This window comes from Enoplosus armatus, chromosome 15 (genome assembly GCF_043641665.1).
Source record: "Enoplosus armatus isolate fEnoArm2 chromosome 15, fEnoArm2.hap1, whole genome shotgun sequence".
Taxonomy (NCBI): Eukaryota; Metazoa; Chordata; class Actinopteri; order Centrarchiformes; family Enoplosidae; genus Enoplosus; species Enoplosus armatus.
In genome coordinates this window covers 10,230,537-10,257,457 of record NC_092194.1, presented here as the reverse complement: position 1 = coordinate 10,257,457, position 26,921 = coordinate 10,230,537, and the positions used below count along the sequence as shown (strand labels likewise).

The 26,921-nt window shown below is 42.8% G+C and overlaps 2 protein-coding genes across 2 annotated transcripts; one reads left to right on the top strand and one right to left on the bottom strand.

Annotated features, from left to right (window-relative positions):
• Positions 1 to 11,054: 11,054 nt before the first annotated feature.
• Positions 11,055 to 12,494, top strand: LOC139298120 (transmembrane protein 179-like). The gene is made up of 4 exons (XM_070920992.1): positions 11,055 to 11,440; positions 11,922 to 12,059; positions 12,155 to 12,233; positions 12,321 to 12,494. The coding sequence occupies exons 1-4, from the start codon at positions 11,139 to 11,141 to the stop codon at positions 12,492 to 12,494; spliced, it is 693 nt and encodes a 230-aa protein (XP_070777093.1). The 5' UTR covers positions 11,055 to 11,138.
• A 919-nt stretch (positions 12,495 to 13,413) lies between these two features.
• On the bottom strand, positions 13,414 to 26,625 carry c15h14orf180 (chromosome 15 C14orf180 homolog). Its single transcript, XM_070920711.1, has 8 exons — positions 26,473 to 26,625; positions 20,790 to 20,931; positions 20,578 to 20,698; positions 18,920 to 18,950; positions 18,696 to 18,804; positions 16,636 to 16,799; positions 16,344 to 16,476; positions 13,414 to 15,270 (listed from the first exon to the last, which is right to left on the bottom strand). Exons 1-8 carry the CDS (start codon positions 26,623 to 26,625, stop codon positions 15,065 to 15,067), a joined length of 1,059 nt encoding a protein of 352 aa, XP_070776812.1. The 3' UTR covers positions 13,414 to 15,064.
• Between the last annotated feature and the right edge of the window lie 296 nt (positions 26,626 to 26,921).

Here is a 26,921-nt window from a genome sequence, read left to right as displayed (position 1 = left end):
GTATGTGTGTGTATGTGTGTGTGTTTTCATTTGTGTCAAAAGTAAAAGTAGTAAAAAAGCTTGGACATCCGACTGGACTTTCTGAAAAGTGATATTTTATAGTTCATCTCCAGTATCTCCAGCACCAACTACACATTTTAAGTCAGCCAGCTTGTAATGACCAATAAAAAAATGTATGTACTCATAAAGGATTAAAAATGACAATTATTAATAGTAATAATTCCTCAACTTGTGACCACATGACCACACACATATGATCTAGAGAAGTGAATAGGTCATAAAGGATAAACTAAGGGTAAATACGCACAATTGTGGAAGAAAGAAATGCTGCTGCACTGCTCTCTACAGATGCAACTACTGCTTATTTTCAGTACTGACAAAGCTGCCAATCATTTCTGGTCTTTTCATTTAATTTCTTGATTAATTGTTTTGTCTCTAAAATGTTAGAAAAAAGTGAAAAATGGCCGCAATTATTTACTACAGCTCAAGGGGACGTCTTAAAATGTCTTCTATGACCAAAATCCAAAGACATTAAGTTCACTATCATGTAAAGAAAACAAAAACTTTGCTTAGAAAAATGCCAAACATTAGAAAAGATTATTCGATCATCAAAATAGTTGCCAATTAATTTGATTAATCCTTGCAGCTCTTCTTTCCAGGCATGTGGTGCCTGTCAGTGAGTGACGTCACAGTCTGTGTTTTGCCATTGCAAACTGGCGAAAAAATGTGTTGTGACATCACTGACAGGGGTGTGGCCAAAAGTGCCAAATGCCTGAAAGGTTCAAGCTGTAGAGAGCAGGGTAGTTTTCTTCCCTCTGTCATTCAAGATGTTCATTTTATACCATCATCTCACCCCTGCTGGTCGTAACTATTCTGTTTCCAACTTTCATTTCAACACACACACATTAACATATACTCACAGCCACGCTGCAAATCAGCCAATGAAATGTTAACTGAGAGTGAGATTAGTGGATTAACATGTACCAAAGTAGCTTGTGTAAAAAGAGAACGTTACCGTAGCCACTGGGCCAGACAGCTAATCCGTGAGGCAGGCAGAGCACACAGCATTCATCGCTGCACAGACCAAGAGTGAAGCTCCTGGACAACCAAAACACGTCTCCAAGTAAGTACTGTGAATCCAACAAATCTTTACAATTCTTTCTATGGAGGCTCCTCAAAAAAATGACATTTCATACATTTGCACTTTAACCTGTTCTTGCACAATCCATTGAGCTAATTATGGAAACATGTCTATGAGAGCTTTTCCAGGCTTAAGTGCACAAGTTATTTAACCACTCGTTGAGATACACTACAGTACATTACGTTAGCTATGGTTTAAACACCTCTAGTACACAGAACGCAAGATGTTTTCATGAATAACCATTTCTTCCTTTTGCTATAATGAACCATAGGTGTCAGCATTGGACCCCGGGGCGTGAGGGCAGTCATGCTGGATACAGAGGGCCAGTGGTCCGAGGCGTTAGCCAGCAACAACATAAGAGCCATCATCCGCTGGCTCAGGAAGCTTACAGCTGAAGGTACATTATGAGCGTTTTGACAACCATAAAACTATAGTTCTGTCCACTATTTACAAAAAAGACTTGTTTGATTCCTTAACCTTTCATCTCCAACAATGCAATGCTGCAGGTGAAGGTGACGTGGAGGAAATCCTACGGACTTTCAGCTGCTGGGTACAGAGGACATCAGAGTTTGCTAAAAAGGAGTTATTAACCCTATGTAAGAACATAGTCCTTCATCAATCATTTTTAAGTGTTTGAAATTTCAAAGTACACACTAAGGATCTTTGTATCTCTTGTGTATTTCCACAGGTTTCAGTCGCTGCCAGGGCCTATGGATGTTTCTGGACCGGAGCTCTTTCACCAGAGTGCACATGCTGCTCCAGAGACTGAGGAACCTGCACACACTGGCCCAGTGGGCCAGAAGGCAGCTCAGCTCAGCCCACCTTTGGCACGGTACACATTTCAGAGCACATACAGCTGGAACATCAAGATGGTTCGGGTGAAATTGTAGTCCTAAACGTCCGTTTTTTTTAGGTGTGGGGGTCCCATGTGTGACGTGCAGGGATACATTCGGCTCCTCAGATGTCAGACATGGCTGCTGGAACCGAGAGCACAGAGCTCTAAAGCAACACATCTGGCTGGGACAGCTGGTTCAGTGGTTGGGCATCATGGGCCTTTTGCCCAAGTACCCTGGTACAGATATGATCTCACACATTACATTATATTGACGTGATGAGCTGTTATGACACCTCTAAAGGTTTTTCTGTTCTCTGCGGTTGCTGTCAGAGGCTCATGAGGTGAAGCGCATCTCTCAGATGTGGAAGGAAATGGATCGGACAGCTTGTCTAGGGACACCTGGGTAACTCAGATGATTTGACTTGATGGGGGATTTCCAAGCCATTTTAGTATTTTTTCTCCTACTGAAGTTTCTCTCTTTGTTTGCTCTCTGCTTTTCTATTTTCTGACATTTGACCAGATGGGAGGAGGGAGAAAGACTTAGGTCTTTGATACAGGGTATGGTGGCTCAGCTGGACAGGCAACATGGGTGCATTTGGACTTCTGAAGACTGCTCAGACCAGTGCTATCCTCCTCCTAATCTGCAGGCCCTGCTGAAGCTCGTGCTGGTGCCTCATATCGACAACATGTCCGTCCAAGCGCTTGTATCCATCTAAATACGACATCAACAAAGCCTTCTGTGGAGCCTACTCTCTCTCTCTCTCTCTCTCTCTCTCTATATATATATATATATATATATATATATATATATATGATTCAGGTTGTAGTTCTTAACCTATATGTACTACAGCTCATGTACTTTGTCCTGGATATGGCGAATTTCCTACAGTGCAAAGATGACCTCCTCCAATCTTTCTGCCATGCCTTCACTATTCCTCTCAGCTTTTCCCAACAAATCATGGCCTTCTGGATGCTCGATCATGGACACATCAAGGTATATAACAAGGAGGCTGATTGAGAGAATTGATTTTAAGCATTTGGCGAGTGACTGATTCTGATTTCGATGAAGTCATTAAAATGAACACATGCAAGCTGACTGTGAGTGCGATTCAAGGGCCAGTTAACCATCCTGTTGATTACATTAGTGTCCTTGTTTCAGCAGCCATAATGGTCTGCAGGTGACACTAATGGGCCTCTTGTGTAGCACATATGATTAATGTACTAACGCTCCACTGTGCCACTCATTAGTGATGAACAGTATGGCAGTATATCTCTCTTTTGGAAGAGGAGATGCTTTCATGGATGATAAGAAATTTGCCAGTTTACTTGTTGAAGAAGGAGAGATGTTAAAAGACAACATCTTAAATGTCAGTAAAAAAAAAACCCTTATATTGCTGCTTTATGTCATATTACTGTACATCTTACCCAGGCCTCCATGGAGCTGTTACTGAGCCCTAGGGCTGCTGTTCCCCGGCTCTCCTGGCAGCATCGTTGCATCATCCACTGTCTGCTAACGAGGAAGCAGCCTCAGTTGGCGTTTAGGTACCTCCACTGGACCAGACTCGCAATAGAGAGCGTTGAAGATGCTAAGCTTGTTGCAGATGTACTACTTCAAAACAGGTACATTCTGGCACACTAATGGCTTACTGGTCAGATTATTCATAATCTTTCCTCATTGGACTTATTGTCTTCTTGTGTGTTGTTGACAATGTCTCCGGTCTCCAGTTGTGTCTCTGAAGCCTGGGCTCTGCTGAAGAGAGGCCACACAGAAAGCAACGACATGGTCATGCACTTCCTTCAGGCTTGTAATGGATTTGGTCTGTGTGCAGAGGCTTTAAAGTACATCCCTGCAGGATACAATGTAGGTGAATCTCTTGAATCTCTTGAAATACAGCAAAACATATGTACCAAAGATATTCAGCTTTGACTTTGACTTTGACTTTGACTTTTCTTTTTCCTAAAAATCTCAATCAGGGTGAAGGAAACAATGTAAATTGGATTGAGACTACAGGGTCACAGTTGCCACTGATGAAGAAAGGTGAGGTAAACTAAATTAATAGAATATTAAATGGTATCAGGACAGAATAAAGCGCATCACATGTAACCATGAGATTTCATTTTATACAACCATTCAGCAGGAAGGCCACTGTGCCCGCTGTCTGCCAAACTGTATCAGGCTCAGAGAGTCAACAGAGTGTCCCCAGAGGAACTCGTCCAACTGGTCAGAAAGGCCGTGATGGAAGTGAGAAAGCCACATCCCAAGATAAGGTACTGAGGTTGTAGATAAAATGTGGATAACAGAGGTTGAGTACCACAGAAAGCTCAGCAGATCATTCCTCCGTGTTCTTTATTCCAGTGAGATGGTGTGGCCAAAGCACACAGAGAGAAAATCAAACAGCAGAGAGATGTTTCTGTCAACCCATGCTCTGCGTCGCCTCATGCCCAGCCCCTCCCCAATGGACATGGTAGAAGAATCAGAGCAAATAGCACATACAGATGAACCAGAGGAGGAACAGCCTATCCATAAAGTATACACTTTCATTGTTCCTGCTAAAAGATCATTTTTACCACATGTGATAATAAACATAATAAATAAATAATGCTCTTTATGTGTGCTCTTGTCCCAGCAGCAGTCTGAGCCACCAGAGCACATTTCTTCTTCTGAGGATCTGAGCGCCGAGTCTGTCTCCTCCTTTACCTTGGCCTCCTCCTTGCCCCAGTTGAAACGGGACTGTCCTTATGTGTATGAAAGTACCGTGACTCTGCAGAGGATCTCCTCTCTCCTCACCGACGGAGAGGACCAAAGCAGGGAAGAGGAAGACGAAGACGAAGAAGAAGACAGCAGAACCCCTTCAACAATTGACACCCTGCCAGATTGCCCTGAGCTGACAGTGACACTAGATGGCGCCACAGCCCCCATTTTCCTCAACTACATGAACAAAGATGCTTTGGTAGAGCTGGTGCTTTCTGCAGAGGGTAAGCTTTGTGTTGGATTTTATTTGCACATCATTCACATTAAGAGGCAGTCAAAAGATGAAGACAAAACTCTTTTCTAGAGGGAGAAGAAGATGTTAAGACAGAAGTTTTCTCAAGCGAGGCCTTTCTCAGTGTTGATGCAGTTGAGAGGTCAGAGGTCATCTTATCTCACACTATGCTTATGGTGCACTTAACACTGCCAAGTAAATTTAAACTGAGTGATATTTGTTTCCTGTGGTTCTGTTTCCCAATGAATCTTCCATCTTTGGTCTACAGCAACGAGGACAGCCAATCAGTGCCCACTGTCTGTGAGCCCCTGGTGGGGAGTCACAGTTTCCTCTCTCCTGACAACGGTGTGTAGGTGCATCCAGCTGGAGGGACAAAATTATCAGGCTGAATTGTGGTCTACTGAATGTTCACATCACTGCATGAACCTTTACCTGCAGAGAAAATGGCCTGCTGTAAAGGAGTGTCTGAAGAAATCGTTCATGGCCCCCCAGATGTCACTGATCTGTGGAGCGCTGAAGTGTCACTCAACCAAGAGGACCAATCAGATTGCATCCCTTATGCGATTTCCAGTTTTAGCGAGGAAGCCACGTCTGACTGTTTCCTGGAAGAAGAATTCACTCAGGTAGGCAGTATCTCTCTTTAACTAAACAGTACACACTGTAGGTTGATTGTCACAGTGGCTGTTTTCAGAATGGGACTCTTCATGTGTAATGTTTTTACAAACTGTATGTATCCAGAAAACATACAAGCATCACCAGCAAGAGGAAGCAGTGGGATGCTTCAGTCAAGGCTTCTCCTTTGCCACGTCTGAATCCACTCAGGACCTGCCGACTGACCTTCACCAGAGCCTTCTGTCAGAGGATCCTGTAGCCAGTAACTCAAGCACCTCAACAATGATGGGTCTGCCTGACATCTCCCTCGTGTGCAGCTCTTCCTGTCCCACACAGCTTCAGATCTCTGGTTGCTCTCTGACCCCCAGCTCAACCTGCAACATCAAAACCACCTCTGCTGCTTCTGACACCACCAACGAGAGCTCCCCCAAAGCCCAATTAAAGATGGATGTACCCTGTGTCCCAAACACCTCAACCCATAGCAAAATGGCAAGCTGGTGGAAATTGGACATGGAAACCCATAGAGCTTCCGGTGGCCTTCTACCGGCTACAGAGCCGGGAGCAGCTATCACATCAGGTGAAGAATTTTAGATGTTTCTTTATCTTTGCAAATAAACAATACAATACATATACAACCCTATGGACCCATATGGTGTGCGGTGGTCAGATATAATGAAATATGTGCAACCAGTTGCCTTATTGACATTTAGAGCTCCCAAAATGTTGCAAATGGTCATTAGCAATATGCTAATTGAAAAACCTATTTCTGTCATTGCCAGTAATGGTCTAAGGCAGAATAATTTGTGTGTGTGTTTTGGCCAAACATAATTGTATGTCAGAGGTGCTGCTGTCCACTGCAGGGTGCAGGACACATGTACATGTACCGAAGGCTTGGCTGCTGGGAGAGGGAGACTGGTGAGGAAGTGAAGTGTCAGAGATTGGTTCCCTTAACCTTGCTGCAGCAGTAAGTCATCCATAAAACAACCTCATCTCCCCCCCTTCCCCCATGCTTTCTATTGGGGTGGGGTGTACTGTCAACCACTGCAAGCAGACCTCCCTCCATCTGCTGGGTTGTGCTGATCACCGCTGGGCCTCAGGGATCTACAGCCTATTGCCCCACACTGATGCCCCAACCTTGTCTCTGGGACAAGGGTTAAAGACATAACAGAGGAGCAATGTTGCATAAAATCAAAAGAATAGTGTAAGATTCATCCATTTTGGGGGTAATGTTTCCAGCAATGGATCATTACAGCTCATGAATAGACAACAATTGTGACAATGTTAACATGTTTCTGTTCCTTCGCAGATAATAAGAGGCCTTCTCTTGTACTGAGCCAACCGTATTCCTACAGTCTGGTCAACTTTATGGACTTCACTGCAAAGCAAAAAGGAGACAACAGAGACGGCAAACAGGTACTTTCTTCTAATGATACATACTGTGCATTGAAGCTGTGGCGTATTCATCACAGGGAGATGAAAGCCAGTCTGGTCAGTAGGGGTCACTGTTGCTCCAGTTAAGAAGCTTGACAGCATCTCTGATTTGGATGATCTCATTTCTGGTCCCTGAGGATTTTTGCTTCATCACAACCCAGCAGGTGCCCTCTTTACTACCCTTCATTTCTCCTGTCCTCCAGCATCAACACCATTGCCTTAAAGATCTCCGCCTACAATGATGTCATCTTCCAAATATGAAGGCAGTGTTTTCAGGGGATATGAATCACTTGTATTGTATTTTGAAGCACACAGTCAAATGTGCATGAAATGTAGCTATTATTTCTGTCAAAAATACAACATCTGACGCTGATGTAGTCGCCTTTTTATGCAGCATAATTTTATTGCTTTCCCGTCCATCGAACTGAACATTACACTGCTAAGCACTGTAATGTCGTTGCACGGATATGACCAGGTAATTGTTTTACTGAGGTTTCATTGGATAATTGTTTAATTGGGATGCAGTCACCTAATTATTTTGTTCAGTTTTGGAGGCCATATGGAGCTTGGCAGGTGAAACATAATTAGGTCATGTTAATTTATGATGATTATACCTTGGGCCTGAGTAGCCTATACTGTACAAACAGTGCATGTCTATCACGGCCAATCTATTTTGGTTGTACAGTGCATGCTTGTGGTGAATGCATTACATTCATTATCTTGCGGTCTCAGTGTGAGTGTGTGATTCCAGGGGGTTGTTTTGCCGTTAGTCTTATCTAATTGTTCATCCAGGCCAGAAACAAGGCTGCGTGGCATTTGCTTAATAGAGAGATATTAATGACTAATGTGTGAAAATTAGTTGAAGACAAACCCTTAATGGCTGATCAAACTGTCATCTATTTAATGCCAGAGGGGCTAAAGATAAGAAAATCAGGATATTAAACATAGTTATTAGTGAAAACTAGAAATTCTGATCTCGTCCCATATGACCTGATGCATGATGTTTATGATGATTATTGGGGCTCCTTTATAAATTAGATATTCACAGTGGTGAAAAACAGTCATCGATCAAATCGTTGAAGCTCACAAAGAGATCATGCCTGCTTAAACAGATATCACAAAATTAAATATTATCGACTTTGCTGTCTTTATAAAAATGCCAATATTTGCACAGAACGAGGCGGGTAGCAGTAGTGTTAGGTGACGTTCCATGTTGAAACATTCAAGATTCAAGGGGAGACGAATGGCCTCTATTAGGAGCATTTAATCAGAGTTCCCAGTCTCCTGCGCCCCCTGGGGAAAGATTAATGGGTACAGGATATTTCATCAGGCCCTCCACATCACTGGCCAGGATATGAGGCTGTAATTGTGTCTGTATTTTGCTGTTGTTTTGTGTTACAGGCAGACAAAGAGGAGCCCGCAGGTTGGAGTAGCTTGGGGAAGGGTTCACAAGGTGCCATAAGAAATGTGAGAACGCGCTCAGTGAAAGGAAAACGAGTGAAGAGAGCGTGAAGATTTAGTACATCTAGGACACAAAGCACTGCGCACGGAAAACTGAACTGAATGGGAAATATATTCATCATGATGCATCTGTCTTTTGATTCAGAAATACATTTTAAATCCCAATCTGGAGCTGATGTATTAACCCAAAGCCATAATGTAAGGATGTACTCACTCCAAAATGAACTTAGTGATCATACTACAGGCTTGATGATCAGCACATAGACTTTTCACCTTGACGTGATCCATCTCCCCTTCCTCATCAATCAACTGGTCTGATTGCTCTGACGGCCGCCGCTGCCACCGCTGCGTCTATCAGCAGCCTTCCCCACCCACCGATATTCTCCTGCCACACCCTTTTTCTTCATGTCAGAAACACTCATTCAATAATGATTTTCTCAGGAATTATTGATAAACGTGAATTATTAAATGTTTCGCTAATTAAAACTCTAGTAAAAACTGACTCATATGATGTATTTTTATTTTATAACATTACAAGGATGCATGTTGCTCCATTTGAAGCCTTAATGCACTACTATTTAAAATGCTGTCCTTGAAAATGATTCTGCACTTTAGATTCTTCACTGTTTCTTTCCCCTTCAAAAAAAAGGATGTTTGCTTTGCTGCCATTGAATCTCATGAAAAATGGATGACCTCCCAGTGCTTTCTGCTGCCCATCGCTCCCCATATTTGCACAGAGACCAGGGACTGCATTTGGGTTAGCATCCTCCTCCCTCCCTCTGTGTCTTGTTCTGGGGGTGAATAACTTAACACATATTTCAGCTTGACACACTTCTGCTCTGGGTCTCCCCTGGGTGCCCAGTTCACGAGCCCACACATGCTGTATTATTTAAAAGTGTGGTTTGGAGTTCTGTGTGTGTGGATGTGCGTGTGATCTCCTGTTTGTGTAAGGGGGGGCATGCTTTATGGAGTCGTTGGGCTTTTCCCTATGACCTTGCAGGTGTGGCACAACCTCTGATACCAGATGATGTCTGAGGTCTAGCCAGAGACAACGTAAGCATATCAGCACAGTTATGATTCCCTCCAAAGTTTTTAGACTTATAGCTGGAGAAAATGCTGTTCCACAAGCAGTGCAATACTCCAGCAATAATGTACTGCAAACCTGCAAAATGATTTATTACAGGAAATAGTAATCTGGATATATTTATCATACACCCAAGAATAAATATCTGCCAGAGCCAAAAAAGCCCAAGGAGCATGAAACGTAAGTAACAATAGCTAATGATGCTAAAAAGCAAACCGTCTCTGAACGTTGGAATGAAATCAGCTTAGGCCGGTCTTAGGCCAAGACTGCACACACACTCTATAACTCAAGCTAATCTGAGAGTTGATAACGTCATGGAGTGCTGTGGGGCAACAAAATGACACATAAATCATGTGCGAGGGAGAGGATGCAAAATGCTGCAGTTTGTATGATGGATACAAATAGCCGTCTGATGTCTCTAAAGCTCTCATATAAATACTTGTCTTTGTGTTGCATGGGATACTTTCCAGGAAACTGCAGCACGATTAATATTTTCTGACTCAAAATGACTCAATGCCAGCCTCTAAAGAAGCTGGTCACTTTTGCCACTTAATAATAAAGGTTTTTACATTTTCTCATCAAAATCAAAGCATTTCTAGACCATTAACTTCAGGTTTTTTCATCCCAGCATTTGGCGGCATCCTGCATCTGTAGACTGTACATCAAGGCAATGATCATTCTTCCAACAGAGGGCCCTGACTATGCAGCTACATTGCCCACTGGAGGGCACTGTGAGCGGCACTGAGGCCGGGTGGCTGAGGGTTGAAAGACACCTTGGCCAGCTCACCAGATGGGCTCAGTGAGGCATGTCAGATGGCTGTGACAGCTACCTGCCCTTCCTTAAGGACTGTCACCATGCATAAACAAACCATTACTCTAATTTGTGAGTGCACTGCCTTATGTGCTTACAAAATGTGGGTGCGTGTACAAGGGCATAATTGCATTGAACCCACTGAATGAGCATATCTGAAGAGTTGCACCTACAATAGCCTACCATAATAAAAACCTGTCATTTGTTTGTTTAGGTATTTGCATTAAACTCTTAAATCTCAGTGAGTACAAACTCATGCTGTGCAGCCAAACTTTGTTCAAACTTTATTTTATATTCTAATGGTGATAAAGTTTCCAAAGATAGCAAATATGTCAGGCCAAATTTGGGGGAAATTGATAAAATGATGCACAAACCATCTATAATATTTCCATTTGATAGAATAGTGCAGCCATAAAAACATGCAGTTAAAGCTTTGGTTATTTTTCCTCATTGTAAACATCACATGGCTTCAATGAGGAGTTTGAACAAGCTGAAACAGAGACGACTTGTCCTCATATCTCAGGGGAAAATTGTATGTTAAGAGGTTAAATGTCATAATGAACTGTTAAATACTAGAGCTGCTGCAAATGGGAACACCAGTGAAGAGGAACATCTCCACAGTCTGGATGTAGATAAGATGGAGAACCCTGAAGGCCTCAGCCTGCTCATTAATTTGCAGCAGAAAGCGTCGTCGGATGCTGCGTCTCCGCTCATCGCTGCCGCCACTGCGCAGCCGCAGTTCCTCCAGGACGCAGAGAGCCGAAGAGTGAGACAGAAAAATGGCCCTCGATAATTTAATTTTCGCCCAGTGCATCCTTTATTTTTTAGCCTTCGTGTTCGGTTTTATCGCCGTGGTGCCTCTGTCCGAAAACACGGAGGACTTCGGGGGGAAATGCCTGCTCTTCACGCGGGGTATGTGGCAAAACGAGAACATCACTGTGTCGAAGCAGCGCTTCATCGTGGAGGAGTGGGGACCCGAGTCCTCCTGCAGCTTCATCACTTTTGTCGGGATAGCGTCCCTCATCCTGTCCGCGGTGCAGGCATGGAGGCTGCTGTTCTTTCTGTGCAAAGGACACGACGAGTGAGTGACAACACAATTTAATAGCAGCACTGTAAAAAGCTCCGTAGGACAGGCTCAGGTTTAACGGCTCAATGTAAATGTGTTTTTTCTGTCCATCTTCCCACGCCCGCACAGTAGCCTATATGCGCGTTATTCTGTCAGAATCATACTGACTGCATATAATATAGGCTATGATATAATGTTAAAAGCTTAGCATGAGCTTTTAAAAATGACTAGTCACTGTGGCCCTCCATGATAAAGATGGAGGGAAATGTGTAGCCTTTCAAATTAAAATCATATTGCGGCTCACATGCAGTATTTCCAGCCTGTGTCACTATTTTCATGTGTGACTGAAAGCCACCATTCATCACAGAAAACCCAATTAAGCATGTGTGACAGGCCCAACTGTGTTTCAGGTTTATTGGCTTTCACGTTCCAGAGAGAAATGACTGGGCTGTATGTAAACATTAAGCAGAGACTTCACAGCTTCTTTTACCTACAGCTCCATCTTCAACGCCTTCCTCAACCTGCTGATCAGCTCCCTGGTGGTGTTCACAGTCTTCCTGTCCAGCACCATCGTCAGTGTGGGTTTCAACATGTGGTGCGACTCCATCACTGAGAGCGGGACCATGCCCAGCAGGTGAGAGAGCAACACACAAACTAAACTTTTCAGACACTTTAATTAAGCAGCGTGGCGGTCCTCCTAAATCCAAGCTTATGTGTGTCATATTTCAGCTGTGAGGACCTGCAGGACACTGATCTAGAACTCGGCCTGAACAACTCTGCTTTCTACGACCAGTTTGCTATAGCTCAGGTGAGACTGTTTTATTGGTAATATCATTCGGACAGTTTAACAATATCCTGACTCTCAGGCAAACTTACAACAATGTCCTCCCTGCAGTTTGGCCTGTGGGCTGCCTGGCTCACCTGGCTTGGGATCGCAGTGATGGCCTTCCTGAAGGTCTACCACAACTACAGACAAGAGGACCTGCTGGACAGCCTGATCCACGAGAAGGACCTGCTGCTCGGCCGCTCCTCACGCCGCAACTCTGACCTCAAGACCGGCCTGATCTAGAAACCAGAGGACGCACAAACAAACACACACACACACACTCACACTCAACCATATAGTCCTCTCGCCTGCCATGAGAAACACCAATGTTTGCCTATGTAGACAATCAAAATGATTTGGCTTTTGCTCCCATTGACCATGGATTGAATCAAACGGAGGGTTTTAGCTTTGTTCTCCAAAGGTAATTGATTTTCCCTCAAAAAGTCTCCCAGTGGTTGTTAATCCTTGAAGAGGCCTGCTTTATTGAGTTTATTCATCCTCTGCGTGCATTCCTCTTCAGCACAACACACACAACCATAGTTCAGCTCTGATAGCATTAAAACCATTTAATGGAAATCATGACTTTCTATTCAGCAACACAGTATTAATGACTTGGACAGATTGGCTGATGGATCATGTTGTCTTTGTGAAACTTCTGCATGGACCTAATGCATGACCAATTAAATAGGGTGGTGGTTTTTAGATGTAAAGGGATGTTCTTTTATTTTATATACCATTAAAAGTGTTCCTAAAGTAGGCTTCCTTCTGGTAGGATGCGCACTGCACACTACTCGATGAAGTGAGAATTCTTTGCATGCTGCAGCAAAGCAAACCCATGTGTGCTTTTGCAGTGTACTCACACTTTTACCAACAGTTACAAAAAGGTGTTTTATAAAAATGACCAACTGTAGTCAGAACATTCATGTATCAGGCAGCCAGTGCTTTCAGCAAACTGTGTGAGATGAAGAAAAACAAATCCTATTTTGTGCCATATATAGTAGTAACTCAGGCTTCTCCTTTACACTTTATAGGCTACAAACCAATATACTGTATTACTGTGAATAGACGCACAAATGTACCTGCATGCATCTCTCTCCCTGTTACATACACATCACACACTCAACTTACTGTCAGAGATTACAGGAAGAAAGCAAATCATGTGTTTGACTTTGATAGGCAATGACAGTTTTATTCAAAACAACTGAAATCATAAAACGGTTGGAACCAAGAAAACCCTCCATAAAAGGCACTTCTTTCAAAGTGACCATAAATGTTTGGACAGCCGTGAAATGCAGCTTCTAAGCTAAATGTGCATATACAGGACTTGAGTTGACTGGGTATTGTTTTATTGCTAATGACAATTTAGTTTGACAGTACAGAGTCGAGAGTGTTTCTTCCTTCTATAGAGGCGTTATTAGCCTTATATTGCGAATATATGTGAAACCTCCAAAATCCCAACGCTTTCCTTCTGAGTTCCCTGAAACCTGATATATAAAGAACAATGTTTTACTGCAAACTATGTGATGTGTGTTATTGCTCATAATGAGAGGTCTGTGGGATGTGCATCACTGTGCCCTTTAATTCCTATAATTCATTCGTGGTGGTGGTTTGGCTGTTTGAATTCTATTTGCTTCATTTGATAAAGGGACCGACATAGAATAACACACCAACTGATTCTGTTATATGTCTGTGTTTGGCCTCATATTAGTAGTTAATATCTATCTGTTGAGCCCACACCCATCCATATGTTTGTCCAAAGCTTGATGAGCATTTGACATCACGATTAAAACCTGAATATTATTGTTTTTTTTTTTTTTAAATAGAAATGTAACAGGTAACAAAAAGTTAAAAAATTTAAAATAATTGAAAGTTGGATATTTGATGCAGATATACAGTATAGAAGAATAAATAACATTTAGGACCAAGGATATTTTGTGGGATTCAAGCGGTTATAAAGAGGAACACTGTCAAAAGCATTAGCATTCATTCAGTTTGAGTATATTCTCTTCGGCAATAGATAAGGAGAGAGAATTCATAACATTGTGCTGCAGATTTTCCTCCTCAGTGGAGCTATAGGAATCAGCTGAAGACAGTCAGCCATACAGAAGAGCAGACAGTCTGTGAAGAAAGAGGTGTTTTTCATCTGTTGAGTTCATTCAACCTGGTACTGTGAAGTGATGCAGCCCTGTGTTATCTTTTCTCGTGGATCATTATCGAACAGTTTACACATTTGTGCTTCCATCCTCCTCTTGAAATGTGCGCCGTGCCGATCAAAAGCTGTTTCCAAACATCTCTACATTCATTTATGTGCAGTTACAAGGCGGAATATTGTGATAGTCCTTAGTACATTGAACCATACATACACATCCAGCTCTGTGTATGTATATCTGATATACACAAATCATGTACTGTAACAAAATAAATATTTGCATTCCATGTAATCATTCACTCACATACATTAGGCTGTGACATGAACTGGAAAATCAAATGGTTGTGGTGATTAAGTGAGTGTTACAGTATATGTGAGCATCAACATTGCAGATGTGCAAAAATCATCATAACTTAAATAAGGAGTGGCATGACCACCGCCTTACTATATATATATACATACAGACATGGAAGCTACATATTTCTGGGATTACACATTTTTCCCTTTTTCACTGCGAGAGTGGCTCAACACCACAGACAGTGCACAGAGACGTGCCAAATGGCTGAGGTGTTTGTAGGCCTGGGCTCCTTCAAAAGGTAGGAAAAAAGAGGGGTCTGAAAAAACATAAAGGAGGCTCCGTGTCTCCACCTGTGGTCGGTCTCAGTCACTGCATGGTCAGCCATATCCAGCAGCCCCACAGAAGCTGTTTCATATGCAGCAGGTAGACAGCCAAAGCAGCCTCCAGCTCCTCGCACACTCGCTGTGGGCGCCGGCGGTCTGTGCAGTACATGGCCACACCCAGGAATGACATCAGCAGGAAGAGGCAAGTGAACAGGGCCAGGTGGGGGCGGGACGGTGTCGTCTCGTAGGCTACAAGCATAAAGACCAGTTTTTCACAATTTTGGCTTGTAAATGAGCATTTGAATTGTCACATGCACATCCAGCAAAGTAAAGACCTCAAGAGGGAAGGATTATGGAGGATTTTAATGGAGGATTTCATGCGATTGCATATATACTGTGTAGTGAAGCCTTGTCACACAAACTGCTCTCTGTGTTTCAAATATTATTAAAAAAAAGGGGGGGGGCAGTGAACAGGCTTAATTTCATTTTGCATGGCAGGCAACAAAGTTTATTAAAAGTGACATTTGATTGACATGTTTTACCTAACAATGAACCTAAACCCCTTTTCTCAATGCTTTCACCACACTTATTTACATCCAGTGGACTGTTCTTTTAATAAAAAGTGTAGTGTTGTCGTCACTTTCCTGTGCACATTAACATGGTGATTCTGAACACTGTCAGGCAGACTTACCACCTAAAGAGTCACAGTAAGGAATGTCTGTAAAGCCGACAGAAAAGAGGCCAGTCAGTCAACAAGAGCCAACCTCTGTGATGTACAGCAGCTACCAAGCGGCTGCTCTGCCTTCATGGACTCACTATCTCTCAGGAACAGACTCCATGGTGCCTCATTTGCATGCATAATTAATTACAAAAGAGTAAATCACTTGCTCATGTTTGGAAGTCTCTCGGCTTTACATTATTTTTAAATAGTAGAGTATCCCCAATGGACAATAGTTTACGATGCAATCGCAGGATGTTTTAATGCATTTTGTTTTCTTTACTGCTCAGTGCAAGGCACACGCCGCCGTTACATATGGGTTGAGGACACCAGTGCAAGCTCGGATGGCACTCATTTCGAAGAAACAATCAAAATTACAATCATGTTGTTACTGTATACATATATTCCCTTATTAATGCCTCTGTAAACGAGAGCTGACATGGAAAGGCTGCTGAAAATATGCATGATATGAAGGCAGTGGACTAGTTTGGTCCAGGTGTTAAGGCAGCAGAGGGCAGCATGCTCTCTCTTGTTGTACAAACACATCTGACTGTCTGTGACTGAGCAGGCTAGACTCAAACTGTTAACTTGTCTGTTTTCTCACCATGTACTGTGGTCTCTGGCTCCCTGAATCGAACCCTCCGTTCGCCTTTCCGTCTGTGGTTGGGTTCTGTGTCTGACCCGTAGTTGGGACTTGGCCTCTTTAGAATGGAGGTGGGGACTTTGCCATTGGTTACCTGCATTAGATACAGCTCGGGATGAGTATACCCAGAACAAGCTCCAAATAAATAAATAAAGACCAGCAGCAAACAGCTGGAAGGCACCAATCTTCTGCAAACAAACTGCTTGTATCCAGAGCAACACTGCTGAAGATGCCGGGGTGTTGTCAACACTACCTTAGGTTTTGGTGTATCCTCCTGTTGGTGGTGGGTGTCCTTTCTGTGGCGGACCTCTGAGTGTTTGTCCCGGTGGGAATGAGGAAGACAGTTGACGGTGTCTCTGATGGACTCTGCAGCAGCGAAGCGTTTGGACAGTGCAGACACACACTGACCCAGGGAGTCTAGTAAGAGAACCATGACCATACATGAGTAGTAATCTAGTGCTGCTTTGCACTGGAGTCTGCAGTCTGCTCTGAGGACAGTCAACAAGGTGAAGTTAAACATACAAAGTTAAACATGCAAATGTGACGCAGAAAAGACGCCGGCGTTAACTCTGTCGGCACCAGGTAGAGCACAGCTTAGTAGGTTCAAGTTACAACTCACTTGTTTTTTTCAAATACGTTTGCACTAAAACGCTTTGATATTTACTATTCAGGAAAAAAAGTTTCTCCAAAAATTAGCGTGAGTCTGGTTACTCCTTCATTTGCATTGTCTGAAAGTTTCCCATATCTCTACTAAATACTGTGTATGTTTTGTCTGTCTGATGGCTGATGAATTAGTCACTTGCCACACTGATCAGTGATTTCATCAACTGATAAGTCAATCTATAACTCTTCTGGGTCATTTACAAGTAAAATAGCTTCTATGGAGAAGGATTGATTGAAAGAGAGAGACACAGATAGCTAGACAGACAGGCAAACATTTAGAGTAAGTGTATACTTTTCTGAATAAAAAAATGTAAATTGTCTTTTATCTGTCAAGATTGTCCTGAACATCCTTTTTAATGGTTATAAAACCGACGTGGGAATTTTCTTACAAAATACCTGACGTGACAATTGGTTATCCACAGACTTACCTGTGTACATCAGATAAACATGTTCCTTAAATAAGATTTGAGGTCAGTGGACAAAAACAACAACCTTTTCCTCATTTTATCTACTATTTTATAACACAGGAAGATGCTGCACCAGCTCAGGCCAAGAAAAGTATTAACTCTTTGAACAACATACTCTATAGAGGATCGGGAAATAAATGCGGTAGATAATAATAAAATAAATTCTAACTGCGCTCCCCACCCAAATCATTTTCACACGTTCCCTAAGTAGTTAGTAGTTTGGTTAATTATTGTTAAATAGTTAGACAACATACTACAGTTCAACTACAGTTGATATACTCTAATTCAACTTGCAGATACACATAAATAGCTTGTTAGCAGAGGGACTGCGACTGACCCAGTTTACAGTGGGGGGGGTAAACAGTTAAACGTGCCTTTGTTGTCGTACAATACAAACTAAAAGGTCGCAGAAAGTGCACAGAGACTACTGTGTGTTCTGATCTACAGCCGCTCTCTGACCCTGCACGTTTTCACAATTTCACCAAACATGTTTCAGACCATGTGACGTAACAACAAGGAGTGTTGTAAATCTCCGTCTTTATATGCTGCACACTCCTGTCTTTATGTAGCTGCCCCTGTTCAGCACCGCTGCCTCTGAAAGCTGACTCAACAACAAGGCTGGTTTCTACGTACTGCTTTTAAACACCACAGCAGTCTTCACAAAAAAATGCAGAGTTCAGAATTGGGCAGAGAGTGTTGCTCCCTTTTTAATGCAAGCCAAGCGTACATACTGTACAACAAAAACTGTGCCCTCAAACTGTCACAAAGCTGCTTTTCTTTTTTGCTCCGCATAAAACCACTCTTGTGTCCAACATGACCGCAAGTGTTTATTAATTTAACATTTTCACTGGTGGACCTGGTTTAAAGGCTAACTGAATTGCTTTAAACCACATCCTCACCGTGCTGTGTGCTCTCTAAAGCACAGAGGACATGTTCTTGAGATTAACATCACTGTTCTGGTATTGTCAACAGACAGCGAGGTCTCCACCCTCGAATGTTAACAGTGTTAAATTATATACTGCTGAGAGAGGTGTCCTCCACTGTTGTCTTTGGAATCATACAACCATGTTGTGTTTATTTAGCTTCATACAGTAAGTCATCCTGACACAATGTTACAGCCTTTATTGGATGACAGTAATGTTTACCGTGCCACTCTGTATATTCATCACAGGTGAGTGTTTACCTGAATATTCAGTCTTGCCAATCTCAGCATAGACGGTGGCCATAAGCTCCAGGCTTCTGGCTGTGATGGGGTGGTCATTACCAAAGGCCCTCTGGTGGATCTTTGTAGCCTGGAAGTTCAATTCAACAGACAGAGGGGATTTGAAGTTGAGGTGAGTGCCATGAAATATTTAATTTGTTCAAAAATCTAGAGCGGAAGCATAGACAATGATGAAATTGACGTACCTTACCGCTGTATTCTAGAGCAAGATGAGGTCTGAAAGGAAAAGGAAAGGAAGATGGCACCATTAAACAAATACACTACTCGACTGGAGTAAAATGTTCATACCTGCTGAAAACGAAAGCAGTCGCTTTGATGAAACCTACTAATGCACATTCTTCTTTTATCTCAACACAAATATTTTCAAAGACAACAATGCCTGACCTTAATCAAATGTAGTGGCCCATACTGCATTGTCAGGCAAGCGTATCGGTTTCAGTGTTCGGAGCTCAGCAGCATGGGAAATCTAAACAAGCGTCTGCTGTGATTAGACACTGAGGGCAGGGCTGCAGGTGCTCAGGCGCCTTATGGAGGAAGTGGAAACCTTCTATTTCTGCCAGGACTGACTGCCCCTTTCTATTCTCCAAGGTAAATTACAGAAGGCATGGCGCTTACAGGTTGGTTTACTGACTTGTGCCCTTCCACTGCTCTTCTGCTTAGTGCTAAGCTAGGTGAGCATGATGTGGTACATTGAGGATCTGCCAGCTGTTCCGCTCATATCTGCCCTGGATAGTCAGCCAATGTCATTTATCACCCTCACACCCTCATGTGTGCCTATAGATGTAGAGCAAGCTCTGTTTAGTGTGACAGATGTCAGCTTCGCTGTTCAAAACCCACACTTCCCTTCAATTAGTAATGGCCAGGTGTCAGTTTGCACTGCTTTAGAAGGTCCTTTTCAGGGGACATCTGATCGGCAAAGACAGAAAAGCCCTTCGGTGTCCCAAAGGACTTCCTACGACATTGCTGAAAGATTCAGGAAGTATTACAACTTCCTGTCGACAAGAAAGAAAAACTGGGGTTTAGGCTTATGGTGGAGGTCTGCAAGAAAAGATCAAAGAGCAGAATCAAATTCCTGCTTAGCCAGAAACCCAAGCCTCCGGGTATAGTCATGCACAATCAGTACCATCTCATTTAAGTTTAACTACTGTATGCTCTTTGCATTAATGAAGCACTGTGATCAGCCCTCCACCGAGCAAACCTTCCACCCCCTGTCACCCTCTCTGGCAATCAGGTTAAATGGCCTAATCCCAACAATGACAACAGAGGCACAGAAAATGGGCGCATGCTATGGCCTAACAAAGTACCCCTGCAACAGGAGACACCAGATCCAGTTAAGGTGTTCCTTCTGTAACACTCACGTAGAGTGCGGTGTCTCTTTTCTCCACATCTACAGAGAAATTCAACTCTAGCTAAAAAGACTTAGAGCCGGAGTTCGAAAAATTTCCATTCCAGAAAGGACGACTGTGTGGACGTGTGAGTTGACGTGGATATGCATACATTTTTTTTATCTGTAACCAAAAATTTCAAATTTGTCATACTGAGTGAAGAAATAAGACAATCAATGACTGTTACACATGACACATAACTATGAAATGTTCATTAAAGCAAAGATAAAAGGGATTAATTCCTTAAAGTGGGGTTTTTAAACTGTCAGTTTTTAAATTTACCCTTGCCAGCCAAATATACGTAAAGTATATATATTGATAAAACAGTCATAAAATTGAATTTATTTAACTATAAACTCATTCATGATGAGCCCACTGAGCCCTTAAACTCACAGGACATGTAATGCCCCATTAATTACACCACAACAGGAGCTACAGCAGGACACAGTTTTACCTACTGTTTGCTCATGATGCACAGCTGGGCCAGCCGTTCGAGGTGCTGTGCCTGGGAGGCCTGCTCCGAAAGCTCCTCTGGGGTCGTCCATCCTGCAGAGCCCAGCGTAGCCTCCTCCTGAGGCCCTGTTACACAAACACAGGGCATGGAATCACAGTCAGCCTGCCAACAAACCACTCAGTCCTTCCCTTTGCTCCTCTTTCCCTCTCTACTCACTGTCCTTTGCTCTCTTTACCTCTCTACCACTGCACAGAGTTTGAAAAATAAAGCCAACAGAAAGCCTTGGTGTCTGGCTATCAAGCGGTCTGGCACTGCTGCGGACTTTAAGCCTGAACAGTCGAGTGGAGCCAACTGAGGACTGGAGACACGAGAGCAGAGATAAGGGCAGGACAGAGCAGATAAGGGAGTCAAACAACAGACTCACCACGCCCACTGGAGTGCTGAGACACACGCATGCACACGGTGACAAACCACAAACATACAGTATGTACTGTACACACCTAACACACACACACACACACACATACACAAGAGTGGAGGTGAAAATGAGTTTGGCTTGTAATCCATGCCACAAGCAAGTGCAAATAAATCATTGCAACAGGTTAAGACTTTTGTTTGCATTACAAGAACCACAAAACGACAATTATGTCGGCTGTCAGGGGGGAACTACTGAGAAGGGTACATTTGAAAAAGACACTGGGGAGAGAATGAAAGCTTGTAAACTGCAGCTACACTGCCGGCTCTGTCTCTGGAGAAGTCCAGCATTCAATCCAAGTGAGTGCTGAATCAGGGGCTTCAGCATTGTACAACGACACACAGCTCCTAATGAGAAAAGTGTGGCCATTTGTCTTCTACTCTGTCTGTCCCCGATCTCCTCCACTGTGCTCACGCTACACTGCGCTGCTGCCTCAGCAGCAGACAGAGAGGAGGAGGCAGACGTCTGGAGCAGCAGCAGGTGATGAATGAGCGGCCTTGCCGTGCTCCGCCAGGTATGTTGTAAACAAAGATGGACTTTGTATTGGCTTAATGAGTTAACAGAATGGATTTTTTGGGGGTGTTACAGAGACACACAGTGTAATAATATCGTTTGCAGGTTGGTTTGTAGATGCAGGTCACACACAAGTCACTTTGGAGAGCTGCCTACTACAAACACAGTCTGTCAGCCACTGAACTGCTTAAGTGTATCTGGTGCTTTGCTAATAGCCTCAAAATTAAATTAAAAATAAAATTAGATCCCACACAATTTTACATCACCCTTCCCAACAAAGATCTATATCATTTTGTACTTATTATGAGTAAATAGAGAACGTTTTGAGACTGGTAATTTAATTACTTTAGTTGTGTTGAACAGTTTCCTTAAAAGAATTGCTCCAGTTAAACCCAAGTATATATTCATTCACAATTCATTTATTTTCTAAAAGATTCCTTCTTCATATAAGCTCAACAATGTACTTGCCTGTTAACAAATTTCACATTTTTACATGTCCAACTGACCTGATGCACACAGAATAAAAAACTCTAGGTTACACTAGTTTAGCAATTAATTGGAATCAAATAATTGTGTACAAAATCAACACTCTCTATATTTTACATATATATAGTACCAAATTATGTGTTTTTCCTAGAAACTCTCCAGGAAATTGTAAGGCAAATAAAGCATTATTTAAAAACATTCAAAGTCAAAGTAGACGACGTATAGGCTGCATGATATACGTACAGTACATGTAATACTGTATATGCACTTACAGTATCTTCCCAGAAGTGTTCAGCGATAGCTTCATGTCAAAAGTACTTGCCTGTGCTCCCCTGAAGAGCCGTGAGCTCGATCAATGCCACCTCATAGAACATCTTTTCAGCCTGGATGAACTGGAGGGCCTTCCCATCTGTTTATATGGGTGAAGGATGAGTCTCAGTTGTCAACGGGATTAGTCAGTTGTTGAAGTTAAAAACAGCCTCGTTACCCAGCTCAACACTATTTTTTTTTTGTTTTTTTTCCCAGCCCTCTTGAGAATGACCCCTCCAGGCAAACAGAACGTGTAGTAATCCTGAACAGATTCTTGAGGTCTGGGTTTTACGACACGGATTTCCACTACTGGTGTCTGTGTCATTGTTATCTCTTGTTTGTGGGTTTTGTGCTGCATTTCAAATGGAGTGACCAGTTTCAAATGCTGACTCTCACAGTGTAGTTGTCTCTGATTACACCTCATTGTATCCTCTCATATTATATTCCTATTCTAATGTCTGGCTTTATCTTTTGTGTTTTCTACAGAATCCTTTTGATGTATCTGAATGCCAGTTTTGTTTCCATGAAAAGACTCTCTATAAAAAGCATCCTAAAAATAGAGCCTTTGTCAAAAGTATCATGAGAGTCCGTCCCACTGTAAAATGACACCACTGATGCTTGTCAGGTGAATTTAAAGACCAATGGGACGAAGAATGCTTAAAATAAACACAGCCTCGCCTGCCTAAATGTCCTACTTAACGCCGGATCTCTCATGTGTAAAACACTATAAATTCCATTCTGGGTATTTCACTTTTCATCACGCTACTTGCCAATTATAGGTTAATGTATATCACATAAAACTAAACATCTACTACTTTTATATTGAGGTTGGAAAGATGGACAATAGGTTTCCACTTTTAAAGAATAGTTAAACTCGGAACTGAAAACCACAGCAGCTGGTTTTCTTCATTTTGTCACCAGGAGAATAATGTCAGTGAAAGAACACGACAGGCGAGCCACACATCAGATACAGCGCTGTCAAAATCCTGTTGTACATGTGGTTCTCAACAAAAGGAAAGGATTAGAGATTAAAGATTAAAAAAGAAATATGTTTCCTTCTGATGAGCACCACAAGATACCAGAAAAGCTGATGGATGGTGGGGGTGGATGTTGAAAAGCTATTAGTGGATGTACATGTGAATAATTGAATGTACAGTACAGTAAGAGATGACATGGCAACTTCTCATGAAATGCCACACATTTATTTTACAGGATGATCAGAAATGCAGTAAACCTGTCCCGGGAGTCACCTGACCTGGCAGTGGGGGAGAAAGGTAAGTATGAGGTGGACCATCTGGGGGGGGGGATTAGGGGAACAGCCATCATCAAAGGTCAGAGCACTACTTCTGTCTGCTATTTTTAGCCCACCTGGACCACAACAGGAACCTCACAAAATCCTCTCCAGGGAACGTGTGCACCACTTTAGCCATCTACACAATCTCTCTCTCACACACACACACACACACACACACACAACCTCCCCTGAACTGGTAATTGGACTGCACTCCCAAACTCGACAAGCATTAACACTTGCACCAACAAAGGCACACCTGAACACACGTGCTGCATAACTTTACTAAGAGTGCTCTGAAATAACCTCACGAAGTACACAGTTAACTCCAGGAATCTGGGATTTCCTCTAGAATGATAGAATTATAGATCAAATATGACTAAATGTGATACTTCTATATTGATTATCTTGTGTTCTTAAGCCCCTTTTGACTATCTATTACTACTCTTTCTGTACTGCATAGCCACTTTAAAAATGTAACTACAGTATTTGCCCAGATTTTTCTTTGATATTTCCCTTTATTTGAGATTCAAGTCAAATTGCCTGGGTCAGCATACTTTCCAAGAAACACGTATAAGTAAACACTCAGCAGCCAAAATAGCTTCTGGCTTTGGACAAAGGTCACTTGTGGATACTGCCAGCTCTGATAACAATACATCAAGCCTTAAGCGGTCATGGCACTGCCACTATCACTATCAACTGCACCTACTACAGTATATTTGTCTGGAATAAAGCCAGTACACCAGCATGAAATCAAGATTCTCTGAATATGAAAATTCAGCTTTGTTCCTTAATAGTGGATTTGGTTAGACCCACAGACAGCATGCAAGGAAACACAGCAAAGTCTGTTGTTGTAAACATTTGTGTGAAACTCCAAAGTTCCCATATCCTCTCAAAGTTTGAGCACACTGACCCTTCACCTCCCTCCCTAGAGGACCAAGCAAAGACCACAACATCACTGCCTCCTATGACGCTCATGAGAATTACTGGGGGGAAAAAAATGGAAGCAACTCTTGGAAACATTTCATGGAAAATGACCACAAATCCTGCAGACAATGATATTATTAATATAGTCATTAGATGCAATTCTTACTGTATTATGTTAATATCATATGTTTGTGATTACATTACTTAAAATACTTTTTTTATTGTTGTTGCTCCTCCTTCTAAACAATGTATGATGTGGTTACATCTTCATGGCTGTAATCTTACACTACAAACATAAAATGCCACAGTTTGACATGACACAACACCATTACTATTGATGACGTTATGTAATAATGTGCTGTATGTCAAAAGATTTAACCCTGTCACAGTAGACGACCCTCTTAAGTAGACACCTTTTCATGCTGAGGAGGGGCCTTACTGATGGCTATGGATGGAGCCAAGCTCAGCAAATCGACCTATTTTGGAAAATGGACAGTAAGGGGTAGAGCCTTGCTGAGATGGATAACCTGAGCTGGCAAGTTAAGTGTTGGAGTGTCTCAGTAACGGGGAGAAGAGCCACGGAGGTAATATATCCTGAAACATAACACCTCTCTATTATCTCTATGTCCTATACTGCTATAGTTTATAGAAGCAGTGAAGTGGCGATGCACAGCCCAGTCAGTGCAGATACAGGTTAATTAGTGCTCTTCCACTCTGTTGTGCAGAGATAAGCCTACAAATCCTCTTAAGAGACAGACACACAGCCTGAGCTACACACAATACATATGATCATTCTGGGACAAATGTGTCATTATGAACTCGCCCAAAGACGTCCACTCATCCCCCTCAGTTTACACTGCTTTCTGAAAAAAGGGTCTACATCCTCCATTGTACTGAAATTTGCCTTGCCTTCCACAACTGACAATCCTTTCACATGTTCACCTCACAGAAATAGAATGCTAGCTTTATTATAGTTAGCCTGCATGCTAACACGCACAGTCCTGAAGGGGTGGTGAAAGTAAAAGCGTCAGATGTGAAATGAGGAGTGAGACTTTTCCCTGACTTAGTAAAGGATACAATTCTTTTCAGTGATGAAGAGTTCTGCAATCTGTAGAGCACATAAAAAAAAAACCAAGGGACATGGTTAAGCATTAAATGATTCATTTCCAACATCATTCCAGGTTGTGTGTGTGTGCATGATGTCATGGGCTGTCAAAACAAGTAATTCTGCTCTCCTAGCAGCACCATTGGTCTGGTCAACATCATACCACACGTTCCAAAGGTCTGGAGTAAGGACTTTGTTTTGACATCAGGGACATTCCTTCAGGCACTGCTGAACAGAATTCAAATTGTAGCCTTGCCTTTGTAGGAGGGCCTTGTAAAGCCACCCCAGTATGTAATCTTCTAAGACTTTGGCTTGGCTACACAGTGCCAAAACATAATGCCTGTGACCTCAAAAATAGCAGAACATAGCCCACACACAATGGGACAGACATGAACTGGATACTACAGTATTTTAAACAATGTGAGCTGTCTAACACTGTATATTAGTGCTGCGTCCTATACCTCATTTAGCAGCCTGCATGCACACTTATCAGTCCTGCTGAGACTGATGTGATCTTTCAGTGTCAACACAGGGGCACATGATGCACTGTTAGATTTGACATTGGTGTTATCAAGGTTGAATGTGTGCTGTGGTGTGTGATAATGTATGATGCTCTGAAGGAGAAGTGATGCAAATGTGTCTATACAGCTGTGCAAATACATGATACAGCAGATTGTGGATGCATGTAATGAATATGCACATGCATGTTGGTATGTGTGTGTAAGTGAAAGGAAAGGGAGAGGGACACAAATGTTACGAGTGTGTGTGTCAAGTCCTCAGGCATCTGGCTCACCTGGTGTAGGCAGTTGGGCAGAGAGGTGAAGCTCTGCACATGGGTCAGTCCCAACAGGCAGCTGAGGAAACAGTGGAGGGCGGCCTGGTACTCCCCCTGCTGCTGGAGCTGCTGTCCCAGCTCAAACAGGCCCTCCCTTCCCCCGTTCAGCATCCCCAGTCCCAGCCAAAGCCAGCACTGCCTCCCATCAGAGCTCCACCGGCCGAGGACAAACGTTCCTCTCTTCGCCCCTCCACTGAAGCACCACAGGTAGAAAAGAAACAGCCACACACACAGTAATAGATTTTTTTTTAAATGCAGCTGCTCACATAAACACAGACAGAGAGGTGCCAGAGGGAGGAGCGAGCTTCCTCTCAGCCTCGTCTGAGCACAGTAAGTCAAGGACAGGTGGTAAGGAGCAGGCTGAGGGAGCTCCGGCGACTCGCACAGAAAAGATCCATTCCCCTCCC

Coding starts and splice junctions, on each gene's coding strand:
- LOC139298120 (XM_070920992.1), top strand. CDS start 11,139: ATGGCCCTCGATAATTTAATTTTCGCCCAGTGCATCCTTTATTTTTTA. Junction 11,441..11,921: donor CTGTGCAAAGGACACGACGA/GTGAGTGACAAC, acceptor TTTTACCTACAG/CTCCATCTTCAACGCCTTCC. Junction 12,060..12,154: donor AGCGGGACCATGCCCAGCAG/GTGAGAGAGCAA, acceptor GTCATATTTCAG/CTGTGAGGACCTGCAGGACA.
- c15h14orf180 (XM_070920711.1), bottom strand. CDS start 26,625: ATGCTGAACGGGGGAAGGGAGGGCCTGTTTGAGCTGGGACAGCAGCTC. Junction 18,951..20,577: donor CTGTGCATCATGAGCAAACA/GTAGGTAAAACT, acceptor TTTTCCTTTCAG/ACCTCATCTTGCTCTAGAAT. Junction 18,805..18,919: donor CTCTAGAATACAGCGGTAAG/GTACGTCAATTT, acceptor TTGAACTTCCAG/GCTACAAAGATCCACCAGAG.